This window comes from Convolutriloba macropyga, chromosome 12, assembly GCF_964194025.1.
Source record: "Convolutriloba macropyga chromosome 12, txConMacr16.3, whole genome shotgun sequence".
Lineage (NCBI taxonomy): Eukaryota > Metazoa > Xenacoelomorpha > Acoela > Convolutidae > Convolutriloba > Convolutriloba macropyga.
The window spans coordinates 52,366,739-52,393,748 of NC_134479.1; the positions used below are offsets into that span (position 1 = coordinate 52,366,739).

Genomic DNA, 27,010 nt, shown 5'->3' on the forward strand with positions numbered 1-27,010 from the left:
TTAAGGACGAAAAGCCAAATGGATCAGACAAAAAATTGGTAAAGCGAAATCGGAGAGCAATTAAAATCGGAAAATCGAAAATGAATTTTCTTGCATCCCTGTTTTGTTTGCGGCGCGTGAATTTTTTGGCGGCTGGATTATCGGTCATTGACTTCTGTTGCATTTAGGTCATTGACTCTTTTGTAGTCTGCTCTTTTCCGGTCATTGACCTCTCACAATCTGCTCTCTCAGCCACGCTGCTCGTGAGCTCCTAAACATGCTCTTCGATAGTTCTTAAACATGCTCCTCAGAGGCCTCTTAAAAATGCGTTTTCGCTTTTCGTTAAACACGGTGGCTCATAAACTGTCATGCATTTCATATATAGGATTGTGGTTGAAAAAGGCTTCAGTACTGGCCAGTACTTGCATACCGTGCTCCAGTACTTGCATACCGTGCTAGAGGGTCACAAACGGAAGAAAATCCACATTCTCAAATGAGTCCATGATTTTTATTTATTGCTTGTAGGATGAGCTGACTTTCGCGCCAGCTAAAAACGAAGAAATCATTTCAACGGCATAGATTTCCCGTGCACGCTTCTGAACACACAATCATCCAGTAGTGGCAAATACCTTCTACTGAACAAGCCTTTAGAAGCTCGAAAAGTTATGATGAGCACTTATATTCTCTTCATAGACTGCTCAAACTTCTCTGCACAAAAAGTTCAGCCAACCCATAACAACTGAAAAATCGTAAAAAAAACTAAGCGTACAAGCGAGTGTCAAGAGGGGAATCAATTGGTTAAGGGCTGTTTTGCTTAGGATTTTTTGTTGAACTAATAACTCAAAAGCCAATATTGAAATTTAAAAGAAGGATAATTTCTCAAAACCGAGAGCGGCAGAAATAAGTTGCTGGAAATGCAAAATATGAGATGTCGAATATTCAATTTTTTTCAGGAGATATTTAACAAATTATCGCGATTTTTTTTGTGTCTGAAAATCTTACAATATGAGAAATTTGTGTATAGAATCCATGACTTTTTTATAGCTAATTTAACTGAGGGTTACACCACCTTTGAACACCATAAAAGAATCATAGTAATCATTCTAAGTGTTTTAGGATTCTTGGTGGTCATACTAGGTCAAATACGGTTTTATCGAATTTAAGAAGACATACTATGATCAGAAATGGTCCTCAATAAACATAAAATAATCATAAGAAACTTAGCAAGAACATGAAAATTTTTTGGGTTGAAAAAACAAAAACAAAAATGCTTTTTAGTAGAGCTACTAAGCTTTCCATTGGTGATGGAATTGAAGCACCAAGTATAAAGAAAACTTTTTGAATAGAAAAAAAATATATTTATAATTTTTAGCAACAATAAAACGAGCATTTATGGTTCATACTAATCATACAAGGAGTACAAATGATTCTTACTAATTACAAGAATAGTGGACATTTTGTTAATAGTTACCCTTTTACTGTCATAGTTTTATTCGTTCTTACTCTAGGGTCATGTTAGAAGGTTGAGAGAGAACAAACTAATGTAAATTGTGCACAAGATAAACTTGGCATAGCTTGACAAGAAGCTCTACTAGTTCAACCTATCCTTTGCTAGAGAAATGAGGCCTTGATGAACAAGAACGAAGGAGAGGTCTGGTTATTGAGATCCTGCATATCGAGTGCTCAAGAGCAGTTTGTGCAATGGTTTGCACGCTTGCAAGTAAGAGATACATGTTCGAATATAGTACTGGCCAATGTTCTCTTTAGTTGCGCCTGGTTAGACCTTTAAGAGTTCGTGAAATATTTTCCTGACTACAATATTCTTGCAAAAATTACTCTCTCTCTCTCTCCATCTTTCTCTCTCTCTCTCTCTCTCTCTCTCTCCTCTTCTCTCTCTCTCTCTCTCTCTCTCTCTCTCTCTCTCTCGTTCGCTCTCTCTCGTTCGCTCTCTCGCTCTCAGGTTTTCTGTCTTTCAACAAATTTTTGTTGAAAGAAAGTATATATATATATATATGTATATATATATATATATATATATATATATATGTGTATATGTATATATATATATATATATATATATATATATATATATATATATATATATATATATATAACACAAGTCATTCATCTAATAACAAGTCCCGTCGATTTTCAAATGTGATCGTATGAATTTATACAAATTTTGTTTATATTTTAGCTGAAGTAATATAAATAATAGTTTAAATGATAACACAAAATTTTCAGTTGATAGCTGATGACGTTAATTGCTTCAATACTTTGTGTTTGCGTTAATTGTTTGTAGTTTTTGCTGTATTTTTCTATCTCTACTTATTTTTTAATCTTGTGCTATCGCTTCGTCTTACCAAAGACATATCCTTTGACGACTTTGAATTAAATCTACAATGAATTTCCAGTTAAAAGCTAATGATTTTTGTTGCTTTCGAAATTATTTGGTTCAAAGAAATTTGATGGATTATTGAACTTCACCACTTTTTTTTTCTTCTAGTCGACTGGTTATCAAGTGCCATTAAGGACAGGCCCATCTGCTTTGTAGGTGAAGAGAAGTGAATTTGTGTTGTTTAGGTTCTAGCATTTTATTCGCAAATCCACGGATTGGCCTTGCAAATGACATTAGTCTTGAAAAACTCAAAAGTCAATTGAGTTTCGGGTTTTTTGTAGGAGATCCTGATTATTTGCAGTTCATTTTGGAAATCAGGTAATGGTCTTCTGTCCACTATTAGGTAGTCAACGCTGTTGTTGTACAGTCCCGTAACCTGAATTTTTCCTGATCCGAATCCAACGTACGTCACAACGTTCAAACAAAGTTCAGGACTGTATCTTAGCTGAAACATATAATGTGCTCTTAAGGATTCATTGTTTGTTTTAAAATCTCATATAATCAACGATTTTGTTCAAAAAAACAAGGAGGCCTGTTAATATGCGTTTGTACATAAACTTCCGAACCAGCTCAACCTCGTTTTTTACCTAATTGTCGACCAAATGAAGGATTAAAAAATGGAAATCTTTTCAAAAAAAACAAACATTGTTGGAAAATAATTGGTATATCCATTCAAAAAACAACTCAAAACTTAAACCACCATTCAAGTTAGATGAAAACTCATCAGAGCGCCAAAATACCTGCCATTAACGAGAGTAAGAGACAACACAACCAACAGAATCTAATAAAACAACAAGCATTACTTACGATCAAAACTCAATGTCTATCTACTTTTGAAAAAAAACTGAACGCAAAAGTCCAAAAAGTTTCATGTGAATCCTATATATAAACGAACTTACTTGCATTCTACTAGAAGCGATAGAGAAGCTGTATTTTTAAAAAAATTATTAGGAAGTAGACAAACAACCAGATTAGCAAATTAAAAGCTACCTTTATACTTATTGAAAACATCAATTTCGTCAGCAATAGCTATCACTGAAATTAGCGAATGGCATCAATTATACTATCAATCGAAGCTATTGAGACTGGTAATTATCCATGATGCATACGACAATAAAAAGAACAAACACAGGTGAAAAACCAAAGAGTCTAATAATTTTGCGAGGAAACGAAGCCTTTAAAATTATAATGAGTTCAACAACAAAATAAACTAGAGTTAATTGCGCCGTCTGACAACACCATTAATAAATGGCTTGACATTATTGTGATAATCGGACAAGACAGCAAAGGAACCACAAAAAAAGGGAATCGACCAAAAAATAAAAATAAAAGTAATGCAAACTATTAGTATATTAGTAGATAGTTGAACAAAAAAGAGTGAAATCCAATAACCTTAAAAGAAATGGTAGTCTTTCTTTCGCTGATACTACGTTAAAAGACTGCAAAAATGACATCAAAAGTGAAAAATCTCAAAAAAAAACATTATTTTTTAAGACAAATTTTGTAAAGCTCTAAGCCATAAAAACAATTAATATTCAAATGAAATAAAAAAGAGTAAATAGATTACCTCGCTAAGGTCGGGGAAGACAATTGAACAGGTCATTAGTGAGAATAAGTCAAAAGACTACGAAATGACAACACTTGCAAGCGGAACTCGAAACTTCACTAACAATTTTAACGGTGTTGAATACAAAAGAAACCATAAGCTTTTCACTCAAATTATAAACTAGGTTCATTAAATTATTCGCTTTGACTTGTTTATAACTGAGCTTGGATTTGAAATATTTCGTGTCCTTAATTAACATCAACAAAAACTATAGGGCGAGGAAACTTCTAAAAAAAAAATACAGCGCTTGTACTATCTGTATAATTTTTGAATTTGAAATTTGCTTAATTAGACCAGAGCTAGTTCAGATATTGCTGCATTAAAACAAAAATTGAAACAACATTTGTTTTACGATATTGACGAGTTAGCTCCCGGGCAAACATCCTTATATCAAAAGTCAATATATCAAAAATAGATGATTAGTTTTGGACAATCATATAGTTATATTAGCAAAAAACTATTTTGAATCTGCTGAAAACACTTGAAAGTATCTTCAATAACTCTCTGGCTACCGACTTAGACATTTGGTTGATTAGATTTAATCATAAGATTGCAAAAAAGCATCAAATGCCGTCACTAATCGAGAAATCATCAAATATTTACAAAAACAAAATGTCGAAGCCATCACCTTACTCATAACAATCAACATTTATTCATTTGATCTCCTTCAAACACTGGTGGAACCTCCTGTTACTTGAACCAGTAAATGAAAAAACAGACATGCTGGTTTTTAGGATGAAAAAATGCAAAAAACTTTATAAAAAGGACAGACCCAATACAATCCGAATTTTTTGTCAAAAACCAACGATGAGACCAGAACTGGCCTTGCTTTCGTTGAACTGGTATCAAAACCAATGATTGTTTCAAATAATGGCGTAAAAAATGTTTTCCGAAACGAAAGTTTTAATATATTAAAAAAATAATGCATTTTTTATAAATACGATTTTAAAATAGCGAAAGACAGCAAAAAAGTTAAATCCAGATTAATTTAATAGAAGCCGGTGCCAAAAATGACTTTATCTGAGGAAACAAAGATTGTGACAGCTGTTTGCTGTTTTAATGTCTGCACTACCAGTCCAACGGGGCAAAGTGGGCGAAAAGAGCATTTTTCTTTGAACAAATTAAAATGCTGAAGTTTTAAAATTTTAGCCAAAGTTTTAGCGAAGACAATTGATTCGAACTCTTGAAAGAAAACTTTTAATCTTCAACGTAAAACCAAAGACAATTTTTAACAATTTTATTATATTTGGTAGCAAAAGTTAGTCTAAGTTTCAGCGAATATTACGAAAAAAGTTAACAAACAAACAGAAATTGGTCTGACGTTCACAAAAACCTAAACCTCTGTAGCTCCTCGTGGATAACTAAATTCAAAATGATCTTTTATTTAGAAACATTACACTCCACTAATTGTTATGATACCTTTCTCAATTATGTAAAATGGATATATCGTTCGACGGTAATTGACAGAACATAAAAAAAACAATTGAGCGAATAGCCCCCCCCCCCGCACTAAAGTGGACCGGAACAAAAAGATACAAAGTACTTCAAAATTGGGCGCAGGTTAATTCCGGAGAACAATTTTACTAAAAGCCTTTGTTGGAATTTTGAATTAATTTTAATGCTGGGTCTTTAGTTTAGTTGAATTGACTATCTACTATTGGGGAATGAATATAATGTCAAAATCTACGGAAATTAACGAAATTCAAATCCTCAGGTGTTGTTCAGAAATAGAAGGGTACAAAGAATCAGAGGCAATTTTTCAATCAATTTTCAGAGTGTTCACAACAGTAACTTATCAAGCAAAAAAAATGTATTTAGACATTTATCAGAAAATAACAAAGATAAAACGAGTGTAACTTTCAGAACTTTTTATGAGAACAGAGAAAAGAACAAATTGAAAGTGCTTCAGGTCCTAATGATTTTTTTCACTAACTATTTAATTTTTTTCAATATAAATTAGCCTACCCTAACACAAAAATAACATGGGTAATAATTTGGATCAGAATTGGCACAAAGTAACAATATTTCAGGAATTAATCGCGTTTTGTTCTGTTACAAGAAGCAAATTGGCACATTTAGGTGCAAAATCGGATCATATGGTTGTTATTGCAGATAAGAGGTAATTGAAAACCAGTTTTTTACTAAAATCTTAAATCCATTAACGCAGATTTTTTTTTCAAATGTTTCTACGAGTAAAACCAGGTCGAAAAGTTTTGACATTTGCATCTATATATCAATGAGTCCTCAATTTCTGCAACCAAAACAATTTGGTAAATTTGAACCGGAAAATAATCCTTCATACTAAACAGAAAACAATTAATTTTACCAGAAAGTTGGAAAATGGCAAAACTTGCTCGATATCAGCGCGCTTCGAAAAACGTGCTGCATTTCATGCTTTAAAAAGATTCTTTGGGTAGCATTGAAAAAAATCATGAAACTTAGAAAGATTGAAAATTTAGATTTAATAAAATGAGAAAAAACCTACGCGCGGGGTTTTTTGAATTTTCACTTTTGGGTGGAAGGTTGGGCCGAAACTCGATAAGATGAAGAGAATGTTTGTAGTTATTAGGCAAAAGCTCTGAAATAAATTTTTAAAATTGGCATTCGAATTTAATCGAATGCCAATTTCCCAAATCAGATTGATAAAACAGTGCAGTCAAGTGACTCTAACAATGCTTCATCGAAAAATAGATTAAAAGATAATAAAGAGTTGACAAGGATTTTTAAATTTTGAGCATTTACACAACGCATTTCAACTGCAACTCCTCACATTTTCCCTGAATTTTTTTTCAACCAGTAGTTGTTAAAGCCATAGATAAGTATTTTCAAGCCTTAACTATTCTTTCCCTGTTTCTTTTTTATATAAAAATCATTGGCAAAATAACACTGAGTAGAGTAAAAGAGATGCATAACCATGAAAACAATATTGCAATTTGCATGTATTTTGAAAACCATTCTGCATGTAAAGACAACTGTTAGCGAAACTTGATAACTTTATAGCGTCAAGTGGATTTCGAAGTACGTCCTTTGAGTGTTTTATTTGTTTTTCGAGTTTTGGGGTTATATCCCATTTTCCGCCACAATTTAGCTTGACAAAAACAAATGGACTTTTTCTCTTACCGACAGTCGGTTGAGTTTTTTGCCACTGACGTCATAGTTGGTCAACTTCTCCAAAAACATGAAAGGGGAAAGACCGTAGTTTTGCCCCTGGGCTTGGTATTTGGAAAGTTGAGCATCGCAGCAGCTGCCTAAAAGATTTTCAAATCTAGATAATAGTTTGAAGTATTTACTTAGCAAGCAAACTCTTGTTTTGTCGGAAAAACACTAATAGAGGTTATCAAAATTCATCAGAACATCCATCATTTCAAATGATTTCCGTGGTTTTCTATATACAAAACACAGCTGGCAGATTATCAAAAAAAGCAGCGATAGCTTCGTAGGTTTGCGGTCAGACAAACGAAAAAGAGATTATCTCCCTCAATTAAAGTTAGCAGAAATAAATTTGACAGAGGAAAAGTCCCTATGATAGTGAGATAAGTCACGTGTGATCGAAATTGGAATCACTGGCATGAAAAAAGCAAGCTCCAATAAGTGTGAGAAATGGATTTTGCACTCGGTGCGATTCAATCGAGATTGCCAGAGCGTATGATCAAAAAGCAGATTTGAAGTGAGTGTGACGCCATATGGTTACAACAAAATCTCCTACGTTAAAATGTATAGCAGGACAAGTCCTGCACAACAATCCAAAAAAATGAACACGCTGGAGGCAATACTATCAGTTTTTTTAGAAGAACAGCCTCTGATAGTAGAAATATCACATACTAATAAGTCCACAAAAGTGAACAAAACAACAGTTTATAAAAAATTTGTTTCATTTCTTGTTCAGTAAAGTAGTGTTATCAGAGTAATTCGATTCAGCATTGGTGGCCTCAAAAAACATTAAGAAACGGGAGATTAGGCAACATACACCATCTTTGTTGAAAGCATCGAGGGACAAAGTAAAAGCTGAACAAACCTCGACAAAACTGATTTTCACTTGAAAAGTCCTTGAAAAAAGTGGTAGCAAAGCCATTGAAACACGCAATCCCAGATATGAAGTTTTCAAAATTCATGGCTCTCTAGATATATAGGAAGCATATATCAACTTCAAGAAAAGCAAATCAATTGCCACGAAAAAAGTAAGAACAAATGAAAGCGTAATTAAAAAAATCAGAAACTTTCAAACACAAATGTTGTCGCCGTCAATAAATGGATTCAAAATATTCTCCATGAAGATCAAACAGAAACTGCCATAAATGAGAATAGAGAAAGAACCACAAATTCAGTTTCAAAAAATTTTAATTCCGCTTACTTTTCAAAAATATTTTGCGTCAAAGCTGTTAAACCAGAGCAGAAAAGATTAAATTTGAATAATTAAGGAACGCAAAATTCAAAAAAGAAAACATTTTTTTGAAAATTCATTCTTTGAAAAAATTCATTTTTTGAAAACAAATAGCATCAAAGTGTTAATGATCTTAATTTTCATCTTGAGTGGCCCTAATAAACTCTAAAATGCATTAATTGAAAATAGGCGTCAATTTTCAGACACAAAAGCTGAAAATGAGGAGACAATCAGCGAGCACCTAAGCCAATGTGCCGCAGCAGACATAATGCCCCACGCTTTAAATGTTTTAAATTTTGGCTTCCCTTTTTAATCAAGTGATTAAAGTTATTAATCAATTTTTACTTCCATTGATAAGAAATATCAAAAAAGAATGAATAGATCTTTAAAAAAGACAGCGCGCCAAAACAATTCAAAAAACATACCAGGAAAAGTCTTGGATAACAAAACAAAAAATTGTTATCCATGACATTGCAATATTGACAGTATTCCAGTAATATAGTTTCTCTAATTATGAAATCAAAAACTCAAAAATAACAATCTAAAATAAAAAAAATAATTCCATTTTTTTCGAAAACTAATCTTGTAAAAGTCAGAAAAAGTTAGTTTACTATTTTATTTTTCCCTTGCTTTGATTGTACATCAATTTTGATGAAACCAGTAAAAAAAATTGACAAAAACGGCAAAATGTTGAGATATTTGGCCAACATCAGAATCTAATAGAACATTAGTTGTGTCTTAGTTGAACAATAGATCAAAGTTTTAAAAAACAGCAACACAATAAGCCGTTAAACTTGCCAATAGCAAAATCATTCAAACTTAATCACGAAATCATGAAACATTTTCCATCAATTCCACTAAATGCAAGATGAACAAAAAAACCAATGAGATTCAGACTCAAAAATTCTTTCAAAATACAAATGGTGTCCAAGTGAAACACTAGAGCTTAAACAAAAGATGGTTAATCAAGAAGATTATGAGATTATGCCATATGAGATTATGCCCATGAGACCTTTTTTATAGAGATTAGGCAACAAGATCACAACAACACCAATCAGAACGAGCAAAAGTTAAAAACTGGCTTAATTTTCAAGAAAATAAAAAAGATTTACAAAAACCATTAGCTTTTAGTTGAAGACACCAATTAAATTCAAATATTATTACCTTGTTTTTAAAGAGAACATGTGACAAGACCACAAAATCCAAGAATTCGATAATTTCTCACAAAATCCAAGAATTCGATAATTTCTCAAACACCAATTTCTCATTCCAATTTAGAATCAGTTTGAAAATGGAAAAATCACTTCTCAAACCTACTCGCTTTTTAACTCGCTACTATAACTTGACTTCTCATTGACATAAAAAAAACTGGGGAAAATGTGCGAACAGATCTTAAGAAAAAAACAACGCACTTATACAATCCAAATCGTTTGGTATGTAAGAAACCAAGAGAAGTCTACCCAGTTCTAGACCTCGACTCATGAAAAGACAATGCTCGACAAAAATGTGCTATGAAAAGACCATACTGGACTCATTTGAGCTATGAAAAGACTTTAGCTGGACTTTAAGGCATTCTGGACTTTAGCTCGACTCAGATTTTTTGCAAAAGACTTTAGCTGGACCCAAAATTTTACAAAAAGACTTTGGCTTGACCCAAAGTTTGTGCTGGACTTAAGCTCGACACAATCTTTGCAAACAAAGTCGAGTTAAAGTCTTTTCATGGGTCCATCATTAGTCTTTTCATGGGTCCATCATTAGTCTTTTCATAAGTCTGTTTTTCTGCCATTAAAGTTTTGCGTGCAATATTGCATATAACGTAGTCAGCATATATGATCATGCACCTTTTACGATTCAAAAGAACCATAAATACCTCAAAAACCTGCATTATTTTTTTAAAAAGATAGCTTATAATTTTGGGAAGGAAATCAAACTGAATAGCGCCGAAATTTTTTCATGGCTAATGGGACTAGGACCAATACTCTTAAGCTAGCTGTTTTCATTGAATCAAGTAATGTGGTAATATACTCGATCTGAAATAACTCTTTATCTTAAGATTTGACAAAATTCTTAAGGCTTTTGGCAGATTTCCAACTGATTCTTAAGTTGGACTGCTCTGGTGCAAAACCATTTAGTCTTGCTCCGGTTCTGCTTCTCTATGTACAGAAGCAGGAAACAAATAAAAAAATTTGCATTTTGAAAAAAAAAACAGACTCATGAAAAGACTAATGGTGGACCCATGAAAAGACCTTAACTCGACTTTGCTGGTTATTAAAAGACTAATGCTGGACCCATGAAAAGACCTTAGCTGGACTTTCTTCGTTATGAAAAGACTTTAGCTCGACCCATGAAAAGATATTAGCTCGACTTTAACTAGGGACCTCGACCGTGTAATTATAGTCAATATTGGCCCCCCCTACTAGACTTTTAAAGTCTTTTCATAAGTCGAGGTCTAGGCCTGGGTAATAATAGCTCGGCTCAGCTATCGCTATTGCAGCTATTAATAAACATTTGACTATTTCATATTTCACGCTGGCGACAAGAAAAAAGTGAATTTTGTTTTCTAAAACCATCACAATACGCAAATTTGTTGTCGCCAACGATCAAGACAATCTCGAGCTTCAAAATTAAATTTGGATAATTAAGTTTCCACAAACAAAACTACTAACTTGAACTATTTGACAGGTCGAACCAGTTGATTAACTGATAATAGTTATCAGATCGAAGTAGAGAAGACATCAAAGGCACGTCAGACTCCTGAGGTGGTCTCGAACTTTGTTTCTGTTGAAATATGTAGCCGTGCAGACAGTAAAAAGCACTAAACATAAAAGAGTCAACTAAGATTCGGGCGAAATTTCGGTGTCCCTCTTTTTCACCCCTATTCATTTAACCCCTCTATCATTTCACCCTGATTTTATTAAATTAGCAATATAATCATTTGGCCATGCCTCGCGGGCCATGAACATGCCTCAGCGGCCCATAGGAATTGATATGAAACTATCACAACCGAACGTGGGATTAATTTATCCACCTAATTATGACAAAACATGCCTTTAATGTCAACTGCTAATTGGCGGGTTGAAATGATAGGGGGTGAAATGATAGAGGGGTTAAATGATAGAGGGGTTGAGTCCCTTGACCGCACGCTTTCTCCTCTTAAAAAGTTTGAACTGTTACGTTTGTATTTTTCCAGTTTTTTTTCCGAAACTGAATAGAACAGAATAAACGTTGAATTAAAATGAGGCGTTAATGAGTATCAGTAGTGGATAAAACAAGGAAACCAACCACCAGTAAAATTTGACTCTTTCTCCTAACGCTAATCAGGCATGTCGAATAGGGCCAAATTTTATTGCTTGTTGGTTTCCTTGTTTTATCCACTACTACATATTCACTGTAAGTCTAACATTAAAATGTGAAATGGCTTAGTTCTAGAAAATAATAATAAGCTCGTTTGCAAATTCACCATTTTTTTCGTTTTTTCACACTTTTATGTTTAATCTTTCAGCATATTCCTCGAATGTATCTTTGGTATGTGTATATCTAATTCTATGTAAAGAAATACATAAACTACACTTAAAATTTTTAAATCTAAATCCGCTGATGTGTTGATTTTCATTACACATAATACAAGTTATATATAGACTAGGATCATTATAATGTATATTCATATGATTAAAATAATTTCTATTCTTAAAGTAACCCTTACAGATATAACATTCAAATAAACTATCTAAACACTTATCACAACATTTTCTCCATGATTTATCTTTACAACCACCACATTTTACTGATGTAGACATTTTTTTGTTTTTATGTTTTCAAAAATGAAATTTTTTTCTATAAAAATAAAAATGTCTAAAGTAGAAAACGTAAACTTTTGTTATATCTGTGATTTCGCCTTTGAAACAAGGAAACAATTTGTCAAACACAATTTAAGTGATGAACACTTAAACAGGGCGAGAAAGGAGTATGAGTATGAAGTGGAAGATGAAATCTCGGAGAGGGTGTATAATCCAGATAAAGATGATTATACTCTCAAAACTAAAGATAATACTAAGGATATTATTAAAACTAAAACTGAAACTAAAGCTAACACTAAAACTGATAGTGAAACATCGGTGAATTTGCAAAACAACTCCGTTGAACCGTTGAATCGCGGATGGTCAAAGACCCATGGTCATAATAATATCAACACCAGAATTAAGTATGGGTGTAAAGAATGTAATGAAGAATTGAGGAATAAAATAGCGCTAACTACTCATTCATATAGTCATAATCGCAAGTATCTAGAAAACAAAGAATATTTTGATATAAACTCTAGCCAGAACATGAGAGAATTTTATATTACTGATAAAGCTGGAAATTACATTGAAGACATAGACGAAGCCATTAATAACTGTTTGGAAGAAATTAAAAACTGTTACCTGTATAGAAAAATTAAGAATTTTACATATAAGATCACAGCTCAGTGTGAGTACAAAAAGAGAACCAAAGGAGAAGTTAAAACTACTAAAATTTTTTCACACTGACTATATTATTAATAACGCAATATATGAAAATGGAGACTTCACTCAATCGGCGAAGCCGTTTCACGGATGGCTTAGCTTTGAAAAGGAAACATATGAGAGTTGAGGCTACGACTTTGAGTTTCTCGGATTAAGAAATATTCAGATAAAAATTGAACCCACTAAAGCATCTATTGGTAGTTATATAGAATTAACCCCAATCTCAAAAACTCTAAATCAATATTGAATATACGCAATTCCAAATATAACTGCTTGCAACTGGCTATTACTGCTTGGCTATATCCTGCTATCGATCCGCGCAGTGGTTTTCTCAATAATGCAGCACGCGAGAGTAATTATATAAAATATATTATTGAAGCACGACAACGAGATAAAGATGACTGCGGATATATATCACGAATACAGAAATTGTACCATATTAATAATTGCGTATACACACCTTGTGTTCGGGGCAAAGTAGAACTGTTTAAAGCAGTGGATGATTTTGATAAAGATAGAAAGGATGTCAGAATATTGGTTTGGGGAGACGGTACTAGAGAAAACTGTGCTCTAATTAAAAACATAGAAACCTTGTTAGAACGACCAAATGAAAATATCATTAAATATTATTATTGTGATAGATGTACATATTGGTTTGATTCTTTGATTCACAAATTCAATACGACAAACATGAATGCAGCCACTCTTTCAAACCTGAGGTTGTTGTCCTAAGAAGAAGAAAATTACTTTTATAAATGAACACAAACGTCAAAATATAAAAAATATTATAACGCTGATACAGAATGTTGTGTCATCAACGTCTCAACCTCAACTAGCAAATAGGTAATAGCTGAACATATTCCAATAGCTGTGGGTTACACCTGGCAAGGTAACTTCAAGCACTACTTCGGTCTAGGCTGCATCAAAAGATTTTCTAGAGATCTGTTAGAAATAGAAACAGAGAATAATTTCAAACATAATGAAAAGAAGATATTCACAGAAGAAGATAAATTATATCATGAAACTAATAACACTTGTCATGTCTGCACTAAAACATGTTTTAATAAAGTAAGAGATCATTGTCATGAAACTGGTAAAAATAGAGGATCAGCATGTAGAATATGTAATCTGAGGTACAAACAACATAACTTCATTCCTGTAATATTCCACAATGGCTCTGGTTATGATTTCAATCTTCTATGTAGTGATTTTTTTAAACAAAATAATGATAAAAGAAAAGAAGATAACATACCACTAGCTGCTGGTAAGTCTAAGATATTTAGCATCGGTTGTTTCAAATTCTTAGATAGTTATAACTTCTTAGCTATGCCTCTAGATCAAATGGCGAAGATATACGGGTGTAAAACTAAAACATTATATCCATATGAATACTTCGGTTTGGACTCGCTTGATAAAGTTATAGGTAATCTGAAAATAGAAGACTCCAAATCCTCTCTTTCGAATAAAATACCAACACAAGAAGAAGTCGATATCTTTAATAAAGACAACAGTCATAAAACTGGTAAAGATCTAACTATAGGGTATTTACAAAATGATTTGGAAATATTAGGCTGCTGCATGAATGAATATGTTCAACTAAGTATGAAAGAATTCAAGCTCAATCCCCTACAGTATGTAAGTCACCCAGGCTATAGTTTTGATTGTTGGTTAATCTCAAGCGGTGTTACTTTAGATACATTACTAGATAAAAAAGTGCAAGTTGATTTTGTTGAAGCAAAGAGAAGAGGCATATCCGGTATAATGGGGGATAGGATAGTCAACAATGGTGAAGCAGGAAAAAAATTTCATAACAGAAATATCTGGTTCATTGATACAAACAACCTATACGGCTATGCAATGATGCAAAAGCTACCTTATCAAGATTTCAAGTTTACCACTACATCTCTAGATTATATATTATATACTCCAGATGGTAGTGATAACGGTTACTATATAGTTTGCGATATTGATTATACTAAGAGTTGTAAAGATAGAACATAGCAACTAGCATTAATGCCCGATAAGAGAAAGATAAATGATAATGAATTGGGAGACCGAGAAAGAGAGAAAGGCAAAACAAAAACAGAGAAATTAATCTTTGACTAAAACAACAAAACAGAATACATGGTTCATTATAGGATGTTAAAGTTCTATGTTAAGATGGGTGTAAAAGTAACTAAAATACATAGAGTAACTAAATTTAAAAAAGATTAAATATGTAGAGATTATATGCAAAACAATACTAATCAAAGTGCAACAGCTGAAACTGAAACAGAAAAGGATGTACGGAAAATAATGAACAATTCACTATATGGAAGAATGTGCATCCCCTATTTTAGCTGTTGAATCCCCTACACTTTCTTCAATGAATCCCCTACACTTCCTTCAAAGTAAGTTCTTACAGGATGAAGAAAAGATAATGAAAAGTATAAGTAAACCAACATTTAAGAATATAACTAGATATAAGTATTATAGCCAAATTGAATATATAAAGAAAGAAAAGAATATGATTCTCCAGTATATGTAGGTGTTACTATCTTAAAATTAAGTAAATTATACATGTATGATGTATTCTATAATATTCTTCAACCATCTCTCAAAGATCTACAACTCCATTATATGGATACTGATAGTTTTGTATTAAGTTTTAGCGAGAGTAATATCCACAATGAACACATGAACATATCCAATATCGAACCTCATGGACCAATTAAAACAAATATTAAAGTCCCTGGTAAATTCAAACGTGAAATGGGAAGTAGAATAATAGAAGAGTTTGTGGCAATAACACCGAAGACATATAGCTTTAAAAATTACCCCAATAAAACTAAAGAGAGGAATAAAGAATTGTAACAAGGCTAAACAGGAAGAATATTATAATGCACTAATGTATAACGCAGAGAGAAATGTAGATGAATATAGAATACAAAAATTTCGTGATAACAGAACAACAACAAAAACAAGTAAGATTCGTCTAAACACATTTAATGATAAAAGATTTTATGTTAATAACATTAAAAATTATCCTCTTGATGATAATCTATATCTAATCAAAAGACATCTGTTAAATAAAATCTGCGAAGCGGGTTCCGCGATTAAGAATGCATCAGTGAAACTGCTTCGCAGATCATTAGATGGAGACAAAGACCTACTTATAAATAATTATAAAGAGCTAACCATCAGTGAAGATAGAAAGTTAATCCTTGCTGCAATTAAACTATATAATGATTTATTATAATTATAAAAAATGACTAAACTAGAAATACTTATAAAAATTAAATAATCTAGAAAAACAAAACAGAAGAAATAGATTAGAAGAAAAATTAAGACAACAAGAATATTATGGTGACATGGAAGATTTATTTGATCCTTTAACTAAAACTTTAAATACAAACAGCGAAGCATGGCAAACTCTTCAAAACCAAACCTTAGAAGCATTAGCCTATAACACAAATGTTTTAAAAGCATTAGACCCCCAACAACAAAGCAACTCTCTTGATGATCGAGCTGTAACATTAAAAGATGATAGAGGTAAAACATTTACTGTAGACAATGATATGATTGCTATTTTGATAGAAATGGGTAAACAAACACATAAACAATTCGAATTAATATCAGTTAATCCAAATTCAAACAAATTTAAAATAAAGGGTTTATATGTATCCCTAGTCCCTGATGGTAAAGAAAATGAAAAGTAAATTTTATGACTTTTCTTAGGGTTTCGCTTTATTTATTACTAATAATGATGTAACCGAAAGAGATATAAAAGGTGATGAAAACAAAATAAAACAACTTCTAAGGGATATCGGTTATAAACAAAGAGGAGACACTAAAAGTAACAGATCGAAAGTTATAAGAAGAATGCTTGCTAATATCGGCAAAGCCACTTCTCATGTTATATCAATACCAAGCTCCAGTGAAGATGAAATATATCATTGTGGTACTAGTGATTATGAACAAGGGATAGTAGAAGAAGAGGAGGAAGAAGAAGAAGAAACTGATTATGAGACTGATAAACAAATAGAAGCTAGTGGTCTTAGCAAAGCCGACCCAAATAACTTAATGGAAAGATTAGAATTATTAATACTGGAAAAAAAGCTGGTCATGATGGATAATATGATGAAATGCTAGATATATCTAAGCAGCTATTATCTATGAATATTTTTAATCAAGAGCAACTAAATAATTTTGTTTTTAACTATGGTAAATAATGATGGAAAAACAACAACAACAACAACAACAACAACTATTAGCTAAAGAAGTATTCAGTCCTCAAATAACAAAGTTTAGAAGAGAAAAAATAATACCATTAAATAAAGATGAAACATGGTCAGCTGATTTAATTGATAAGTCATCTCTAAGTAAATACAATAATAATTTTAAGTTTATATTAACAGTTATAGATAATTTCAAAAATATATGCATTGGCTATTCCATTAAAAAATAAATCTGGTTTATCTATAACTATTGGTTTTAAAATAGTATTAAGTGAAAATCCACAGGGTGACTCTGAAAGTCGAAAACCAGAAAGGTTATGGGAAGATAGAGGTAGTGCGTTTCACAATAAAACATTTAAATCTTTACTTAAAGAATATGAAAAAGAACTATATTCTACTTATAGTGATTTAAAGGCTGTGTTTATAGAGAGATTGAATAGAACATTATTACATATAATTAATAAACCAATGTTCATCAACGGTGAAGGTTATTGCGTAGATAATTTAAATGATGCTGTTGTAACATTTAATAATAATAAATGCACAACAATTAATATGACACCAGTTGATGCTTCTAATAATCTTGATAAGGTTAGATACTATGTTATATCTACTAAGATTAAACCTAAACTCAAAGTTGGTGATTATGTCAGGAATGCTGACAAATATAACAAAAACATTCATTTTACAATTAATATGACACCAGTTGATGCTTCTAATAATCTCGATAAAGTTAGATACTATGTTAAATCTACCAAAGCGACAACAAAATTTAAAGTTGGTGATTATGTTAGAAATGCAGATAAACGTAATATCTTTGCTAAAGGTTACACTTCTAATTGGAATAGAGAACTATTTAAAGTTAATGAAGTTTTAAAAACACAACCACCAACATATAAAAGAGAAGATATTAAAGGTGAGATAATAGAAGGTAAATACTACGAACAGGAATTATTAAAATCCGAGTTTGACTTTGATTCTAATAATAAAGTTTTAGAATCAATAAATATAGTTCTTAATATAAATAATGACAAGAAACAGATTCAATAAGGCTAAACACCAATGGCGAAGAATGACCGGAGGTCCATCGGGGAACCCGCTTCTTGGATCAACATCAACAAACAACTTAACACTAAATAAGGCTCGTGGGTTATTCCTAGAAAATAATGATAATATTGATATGAAGGATACCTATAAGATTACAAATGTTCATCCTCCAATAGATGAAAAAGATGTTGTTAAAAAAGCGTATTGTGACAATAACTTATTATCTTCTAATAATAAAATAGATATTTTAAGTAAAAACATAAGTGAGCTAAGAAAAGCTGAGACAACAAAATTTAAAGTTGGTGATTATGTTAGAAATGCAGATAAACGTAATATCTTTTCTAAAGGTTACACTTCTAATTGGAATAGAGAACTATTTAAAGTTAATGAAGTTTTAAAAACACAACCACCAACATATAAAAGAGAAGATACTAAAGATGAGATAATAGAAGGTAAATATTACGAACAGGAATTATTAAAATCCGAGTTTGACTTTGAATCTAATAATAAAGTTTTAGAATCAATAAATATAGTTCTTAATATAAATAATGACAAGAAACAGATTCAATAAGGCTAAACACCAATGGCGAAGAATGACCGGAGGTCCATCGGGGAACCCGCTTCTTGGATCAACATCAACAAACAACTTAACACTAAATAAGGCTCGTGGGTTATTCCTAGAAGATAATGATAATATTGATATGAAGGATACCTATAAGATTACAAATGTTCAACCTCCAATAGATGAAAAAGATGTTATTAAAAAAGAGTATTGTGACAATAACTTATTATCTTCTAATAATAAAATAGATATTTTAAGTAAAAACATAAGTGAGCTAAGAAAAGCATATAAAGGTGAATTTGACAAATTCACAACTAAAACATTACAACTAAATGAAACACGAGTAAATGATGAACTAATTACTGAGTTTATTGAATCAGCAAATGAAGTCACAAATACTGTTAAATTTTGTAATAAAGTTGCTGCTGATACTATCTCTAAATATAAACAATTAAAACAAGAATTTGATAATAATAAGTTTTATCAAAATATTACTAACATACATTTAGATGATATGTTTACTAACGGTCTAAGAGAAATGAAAGAAAACAATAAATCTCTTGAAAAGTTATAGTACAATCTATAATTGCTATATTTTTACAAAGTACGTTAGTTAATAATAAAGAGAAAGCAGGACTTGAGATGCGTTTTGGTTTTAAACAAGAAGATATAATGAAAGAAATAGAAAGAATTTTTTTAAATGAAAATTAGCAAAGCTATGATGGAGTCCATGACCAATCCAACAGCACCGAGTAAGAGATTACTATATCCAGATTTGTCTTCAGTATCAGAACGATTAAAAAACGAAAAGATTCAAGCTAATAATAAATTTAACAACAATATTAACATTATAAAAGATATTAGAAATTATTATGAAACTGAAACTATGAACTATAACAAGAAGTTAAGTAGATGTAAAAATTATACTAACGTAGCTGAGATAACAGAAATACTTTTATCATCAATGGCAGCAACGGCGACAACAACATCAGTTGCATTAACAGGTATAGGATTACCTTATTCTATACCAACAGCTTTTGCTACAGCAACTGTTTGTGGTTCATAATCAAAAACAATTAAAACTAAAATAAGAAAAAAAATTATAAAGTATTCACAAATGTATTTTTTAAGTAAACAGTTTAGCGACAAGTTTAATAAACTATATACTAAATCAATGAATGATAATAAAATAGATAATGATGAATATAATGAATTAGTCGAGGTATATGAAGAACATAATAAGAATCGGCGAAGCATATATAATAAGAATATGAAGAATATAATAGGAATAAAAAATAAGTTAAGCGTTTTTTTATTAAAGTTATTAGTGCTTGGTAATAACAATATTTTCAGTAATAGTAATATTAGCATTAATATTTATCAGGGAACCTGATTCGCAGATTGATCAGATTAAAGCTATATTTGAAACTATAGTCTTAGTCTTAACCTTTGCTTTAGCCATAACTAAATTATCTTTTCTCTGTACCTAAGTATAAACCTCTTCCTTTTTGTACTACCTTTATACCTTCACCAGTAGTTGCAAATTTAATTAAATCAGGTGTGGCTGATAAAGCAGCTCCAGGGTTTCTAGATGCAGCTGCACTTCCTATTTTACTTGCTTTTTCTAATGCTCTTACTGGATTATTAGCAACTTTCGTTCCAAAGTTAACAATAGCTCTACCAGCACTTTTAAAGAAATCTTTCAATCCCTCAGCTTGCATCAGATACTGTCATTGATTTATTCCTTCTATATTTAGTGCAGGATCCTCTTAACTTTTTAGTACCTTTTGAAGTAATAGCTCCACTTATATTATTAGTACCACTATAATGTCTGCCACCAACACAATAAGAATTAATTGAACTTATTTAAAAGACTAATTTCTATATATAAAAACATAATGGAAGTTAAAAAGTATAATCCTTTTGTTGTTATTAAATCTAAGCCTGAGGCTAAACCATTACACAAAGCTAAGATTAAGCCAAAGCCTAAAACTGAACTTGAAGCTAAGGGATTGACTCTAGATAATAAAAAGAAACTCGATGCTATTTATGCTAAAGATTTTGTTAAGACTAGTAGGAAATAGTTGGATTACCGTTAATTTAGTCATTGATTTAGTCATTGATATGGTCATTGATTTAGTCATTGATTTTTTAGACATTGATTAAGTCATTAACTATAATTATAATTGTGATACATTATCAACCATCTTATTACCATCACTATTAACACTAATAACTTTTCTAGTTAATACTAATGCATGACATATAACATCTGCAACTGCAGCAATAAATGCAAAATTAAGTTGCATTGGTTGTGGACCTATATGATCACTTTGATATCTACTATCGAATACATATATTTTATAACTACCTTTGAATGTTCTATGATTTATATATGGTTTTTTATTATGTGGTAACCCATTATAACCTTTATTGAAGCTAACAATCTCTTTAAAAGCCTCACTATAATTAGTGTTTGTTCATTAACGTTATTATTTTCAAAACCAATTATTATATATTGTGGTCTTTCCATCCCCCTTTCCATACCAAGGTAAAACAAGAAGTTAGTAGCATTGGGTACCTTCTTATAAAATGTTTTCCTTTCATAATAGCTAAAGTCTACATTATTCTTTTTACTTAAACCCTTTTGCACAATAAATCTATTATCATTACTAGGATCAATACTAGGTACACACCCTGATATATCTCTAATTTCTATATGAGCTTCATTAGCAACTTCACCAAGATTAGCATTAATTCTATATAGAGCTCTATCATTATTATTTCTTTTTAATATTAGTTTAAATCCTAAACCACATATAATCTTTTCTAAACCATTTACGAAACTAAATAGATCTCTCATCTTAACCATAAAATACATATGACCTCTTTCTGCAGCAACATGATCACCTTTTAGTTGACTATTCCTATTATCTGTATTTCTAACAAACCGAATCTCATATTCATCATCAGTAACAGTTAATAACTTATACATCAATAGATTAGGATGACAATGATCTATATAATCAATAGTCCTACCACCACTAGTTTCAAGCTTAACTGAACTGAACAATGCCATCAAACCATAATTAACTAATCTGATATTAGCATCATTAGCAAATACACCACCAGCATTATCTAATACAACAAACTCTATCTCTAGATATGAATCACGCAAATTTAAATGATTCTCTTCTCTATTGAGTATGATATTAATGTTAGTATTGATTGTATTCATTGTTGCCAGATTATTTTGGCTTATATTTCATAATCTTACTCTTATGTATATCATTATTATAACCATATGTTGTATCCAAATTAAAGTTCATTTTTATAATCCAAAAATTTAACATTAACTACAACAATAACTATAATTATAACTATAACTATGACTATAACCAAAGCTATCAATCTAACTATGGGGCTTCGCCCATGTTTCGCCATAATTATGACTATAACCATAAATATAATCTCATATTTGAATATAAAAAATGACTGATAGTTTAATCTTAAGGGAACTACAAAAAAACATGAATATATAACTAAAAATAAGACAAACATACACTTAACTTTAGAATGATAAAGCCAACAGATAAATTTAACTTACGTGAACCTATAATTAACTTATCAAAATTAGGTTTAATTAGATTATTTGTTTATAATTCGGTGTTTAATGTGAATAGAAGGAACAATCAATTCTTATAAGATACCCAAGGTGAAACATGGTCAGATAACCGTATTGTAGCCGTTATATCAGGTGCATATGAATTAATCGAAAAAGCAGAATTAATAAAAGAAAAAAACAATGGCAATGTTATAATAGAACCTGATAAGAATACAATGAAATGTTTAATGGAAATAAAACAAGGTGCAATTAACTTTGACATAGAAAATTCAATAGCCCCATTACTAGGATTTAGAAAAATAGTTTATAAAACAGGTAAATACAAATCTCAGAAAATTGTTGACCCACTAATATCTTGTATCAAAATGTAACTAAAGATAGAATAGAATATATAGAGTTTCATATTAAAGATGAGCATGGAAGACCTATAGACTTAAATTGTGATGTATTAAGTTTTATTTTACATCTGGTGTAACCAGCAACAACTTCGTTGATCTGACGTAGTCAGCTGGGCGAAGCCCCATCTGTGTTTACACAGCTGGTCGAAGACTTATCAGTGAAACTGCTTCGCAGATCTGGTGTAACCAGTAACTTCGTTGATCTAGTCTAATTACAGATCTAATTCTAGATATTGATATTAACTTAAACTAAATTACAAAACTTTCCGATCCCAATTATTTCTTTGTTTACCATTATTATTTTTATTTTTAGCTATATCAATGACAATATAATTATAAGGTTCTTTCCATACCTTATTACATATAATAGCAAAATCGTTAAAACTAAGTTCAACATTATTAAAGAAATCTTGATATATAGATATGAGGACTTTACCTGTTTGTTCAAATAAAATAAATAGATTACAATTCTCTCTAACACTCTGTCTATCTATTGTGAATAGATTTTGGTTAAGATATATCATATTGCAATTATTATGTCTACCTCTACAAAAGTATTCATTAATAACTGGTTCTTTGGCTCTAAAATCATCGAATATCATTAGTTTCTTTAAGTCTTTTGGTAGTTGATCGGGAGAGGGTAAATCTTTTATATCTTTAACAAACTCAGCATCTGCTTTATCGTCAACAGAGTTGCGACTTCGTCGATTATAGCTCTCTACACCTTCATATTGATCACCAGTAGGACCAATGATGTACAGCTTATCAAAGTATATTCTAGCCATAATTAGTTTTTTTAATAAGATTGTCTTAATGCATTCACTAGGACCGGATATTATATATCTAAAGTTCTCAAGGAGTGTAGCTTCAGTAATTATATTATCATCATTTAGCCATGATTGTAGATCTTTATTTATATTAACAGAGATATTGTTACTAAGATCGGTGAAACCGCTTGGTTTACCACAGACGGAGTCTGTTCGCTGATATTCTTTGTTGTTAGGTTTACCCCCTTGATGTTTTTCATCAAATAGGTATATAAAATTATCATTAACATTATCATTAACATTATCATTGTCATTATCATTATCATTAACATTATCATTAACATTATCATTATCCTTAACATTAACATTATCATTAACATTATCATTATCATTAACATTATCATTATCATTAACATTATCATTATCATTAACATTAACATTAACATTATCATTAACATTATCATTATCATTAACATTATCATTATCATTAACATTATCTTTATCATTAACATTATCTTTAAAACTATCCTTATCATTATCATTATCATTATCATTATCATTATCATTAACTTATCATTAACATTATCATTATCATTAACATTATCATTATCTTTACTACAACCTAAACAGAAACATTCATTATATATTTCTGGATATTTACATTGATTAACTAGAATATTCAAAGCATTGTTAACTCTAAATCCTCTATAAATAAGATAGATCATGTATAGACAATATGCACCACAAAAAGATTCATCATATTGTTGTAATCTCTCATTAGAGTCTAGATCAACATATTCTTCTAAGAATAATGGAGGAGTTTTAACACCAAAACTATCAAAATAATACACAGGACCACCTTCTATTCTTATAACTAAAACCTAATGTGTTACCGTCAGTTGTATGTAGATTCACAATAATGTTGACGTTAGGTTCACAGATCTGCGAAGCAGGTTCCCTGTTTGTTTTAGGACTTTGATCTCTCATTACTATCTCAATTGGTGTTAGACTTATATCTCTACCTATATCTTTTTTTCTAATATCGCCCATAGCAATATTATCAATATTAAATTTACTATTGAATTCCTCAAAAATTAGGATAAGCATTTTTAATAGGTATAAAAATTGAGACAGGTAGCGCAGTTATAAATTTTGTTTTCTTAATTGGAATTTGTTATATAATATATGATTCAATACCAAGTAAATATACAAAACTAGAAGAAAGCTTTGGTGGATTTATGAATAGGAGTCTAGTTAGATTTGAATATGAAAAGTCACCATTACATACTATTGTTAGACAATACTGAAGGTTATACTTAAATCCAAACCAAAACCAACACACAGACCAAAACCAAAACCAAGACCAAGATCAGGGAAATAATTTGATAAACGACTCACTTCGCTCACTGATCTGCGAAGCAGTTTCACTGATAAAGCTAAAAAATATAATCATAGTATGTAAAGATGTCATAGATTGGATAGATCCTGAGACTGGTGAGTTTTATATTGGATTTAATACTTGCGATATAAATATGATGACATCAAAAATTAGGTCTAAATTCAAAGATAGTGTAATAAGTGCTTGATGATATGGGTCATAAGTTAAATAAGGATATAGCTTATTACTTCACAGAAGGAAGACATTATAATATTCAAATGATTGTAATAAGTCAAAAAACAGCTCAAATAATTAATACAGCAAGAATGAGTTGTGATACCAGTTATTTAACAACTTATAATGGAGCTGCTCTAATTAAAAATTTTATTGGAATCTATGAATGTCAACATAACTTCAATAAAACAATTAGTGAGTTAAATAGTAACTATTATTACTGTACAGACGGAATGTCAGATGATCTTCGTTATGATATAATGAAATATAATTGGAAAGAGAATACTCTTATTATTATTGATAAGAATAGAACTATGATATATGATTCGAGAGTTGGTTTCCTTGATTTAAAAGCTCTTAGTTCAAAAGATAAATTAGAAAGTGAAGATAAAAACAAACTTATAGCATATATGAAACCACTCGCGATAAATGCTACAGATAGAAATAGTATTAGTCAAGATAGTTTTCAGTTCTAATTTATTAAACTTCTTACATTAAAAGGTATTAAAATACAGAATGATGTTTTAACACAAGAAATGGTTGAAGCTGATGGTTTTAGGTTAGCATCAACTATTTTAGGAATTATAGTTACATGTTTTATGATATATATTATATGAGTCCTGATACAACAGTAAAAACTGCTGGACATGTGGCAACGAGTGCAAGTAGTATATTCAATAGAGCAAGTACATTGGTTAACTTTGGATGCGGAGAAGAAGAGCAAAGAAAACAGTTCATCGAAAAGCTACAAGGAGAATGTATAGATGAAGAGATGGGAACTTTAAATAATAAAAGACAAAAATATTTAAACAACCTATATGTAAAAAATGAGGAATTTAGAGAAGAAATTAAAACTTTAGTTAGAGATAAAAGAGAATTGGACCTTGAAGTGATTTTAGATAGAAGGTATAAAACTAATACACTCAATATGACAGGGAATAAATATTTAGCTGAGTGTATCCTATCTAAAGATATTACCAAAAGTTTAATTGAGTTATTGGCTAAATATGTTGGTTATAATTGATATTTGACCAATTATGAATGGTTATAAAATTTTTGGAGTGTAAACATAAATGTGGACTCCCTTTAATTTAACTTTTCAATATTCAATATATCATGAAGATAAAATTGGTAAATGTGCATGTGATGATAAAACATTAAGTGGTATTTGTATGAAAACTGATTGTTCTTTTAAAGATGAATCTGAATATAACTCTAGCTCTATTATTAACTCTAACCCTAGCTCTAACTCTAACTCTAACTCTAACTCTACCTCCAACTCTAGCTCTAGCTCTAGCATTAACTCTAATTCTAGCATTAACTCTAATTCTAGCATTAACTCTAACTCTAACTCTAACTCTAACTTTAACACCAAAGTCTTAACTAGAAGTTGCAAAAAATGTAATTCTGTAAAACCACTAACTGATTTTGATGAGAGAAAGTATACTTGTAGAAATTGTACTTCAGCTAAAGTTAATTGTCTATATTCTCCATCTGGTGTGAGATATGATGGGATAAGAGCTCATGTAAAAAAACAACATCCAGATGTATAATTAACTAGAGGATTTAGTAGAAATTTAACTGAGAGATCAGTGGAGCTGGTTCCCAGATCTGTTATTACCCAAACTGGGGAAATTTGTTCGTGTAAATATTACAAATTTGTATCATTTCTTATTAAAAATGGAATAAAAAATAGAAAAAGTAAAAGAGAATATAAATTTATTGAAGAGTATAGATAATTTAAAATAAAGACATAGAAAAAAAATAAAAATTTATTAAAAATATTAGATAATTTTAAAAGTTACTTAAAAAAGAGGCAAATCACTCTTTCAGCGCGATAAATAGTGATTTTGTACTGGGGCATCACTCCGATAGGGGCGATTTTGCTCTTAAAGAGTGATTCGCTCTTAAAAGAG

At 30.8% G+C, this 27,010-nt stretch overlaps 1 protein-coding gene across 1 annotated transcript in view; it reads right to left on the reverse strand.

The window, feature by feature from the left end:
- Nucleotides 1-2,417: 2,417 nt before the first annotated feature.
- Nucleotides 2,418-27,010, reverse strand: part of LOC142350786 (uncharacterized) — a 28,712-nt gene continuing 4,119 nt past the window's right edge. The window contains exons 3-5 of the mRNA XM_075402741.1: nt 11,031-11,179; nt 7,104-7,231; nt 2,418-2,822 (exon numbers count right to left, since the gene is read on the reverse strand). Coding sequence (XP_075258856.1) covers nt 2,574-2,822; nt 7,104-7,231; nt 11,031-11,179 — 526 coding nt within the window. The 3' untranslated portion in view covers nt 2,418-2,573. The remainder of the gene's footprint in view (nt 2,823-7,103; nt 7,232-11,030; nt 11,180-27,010) is intronic.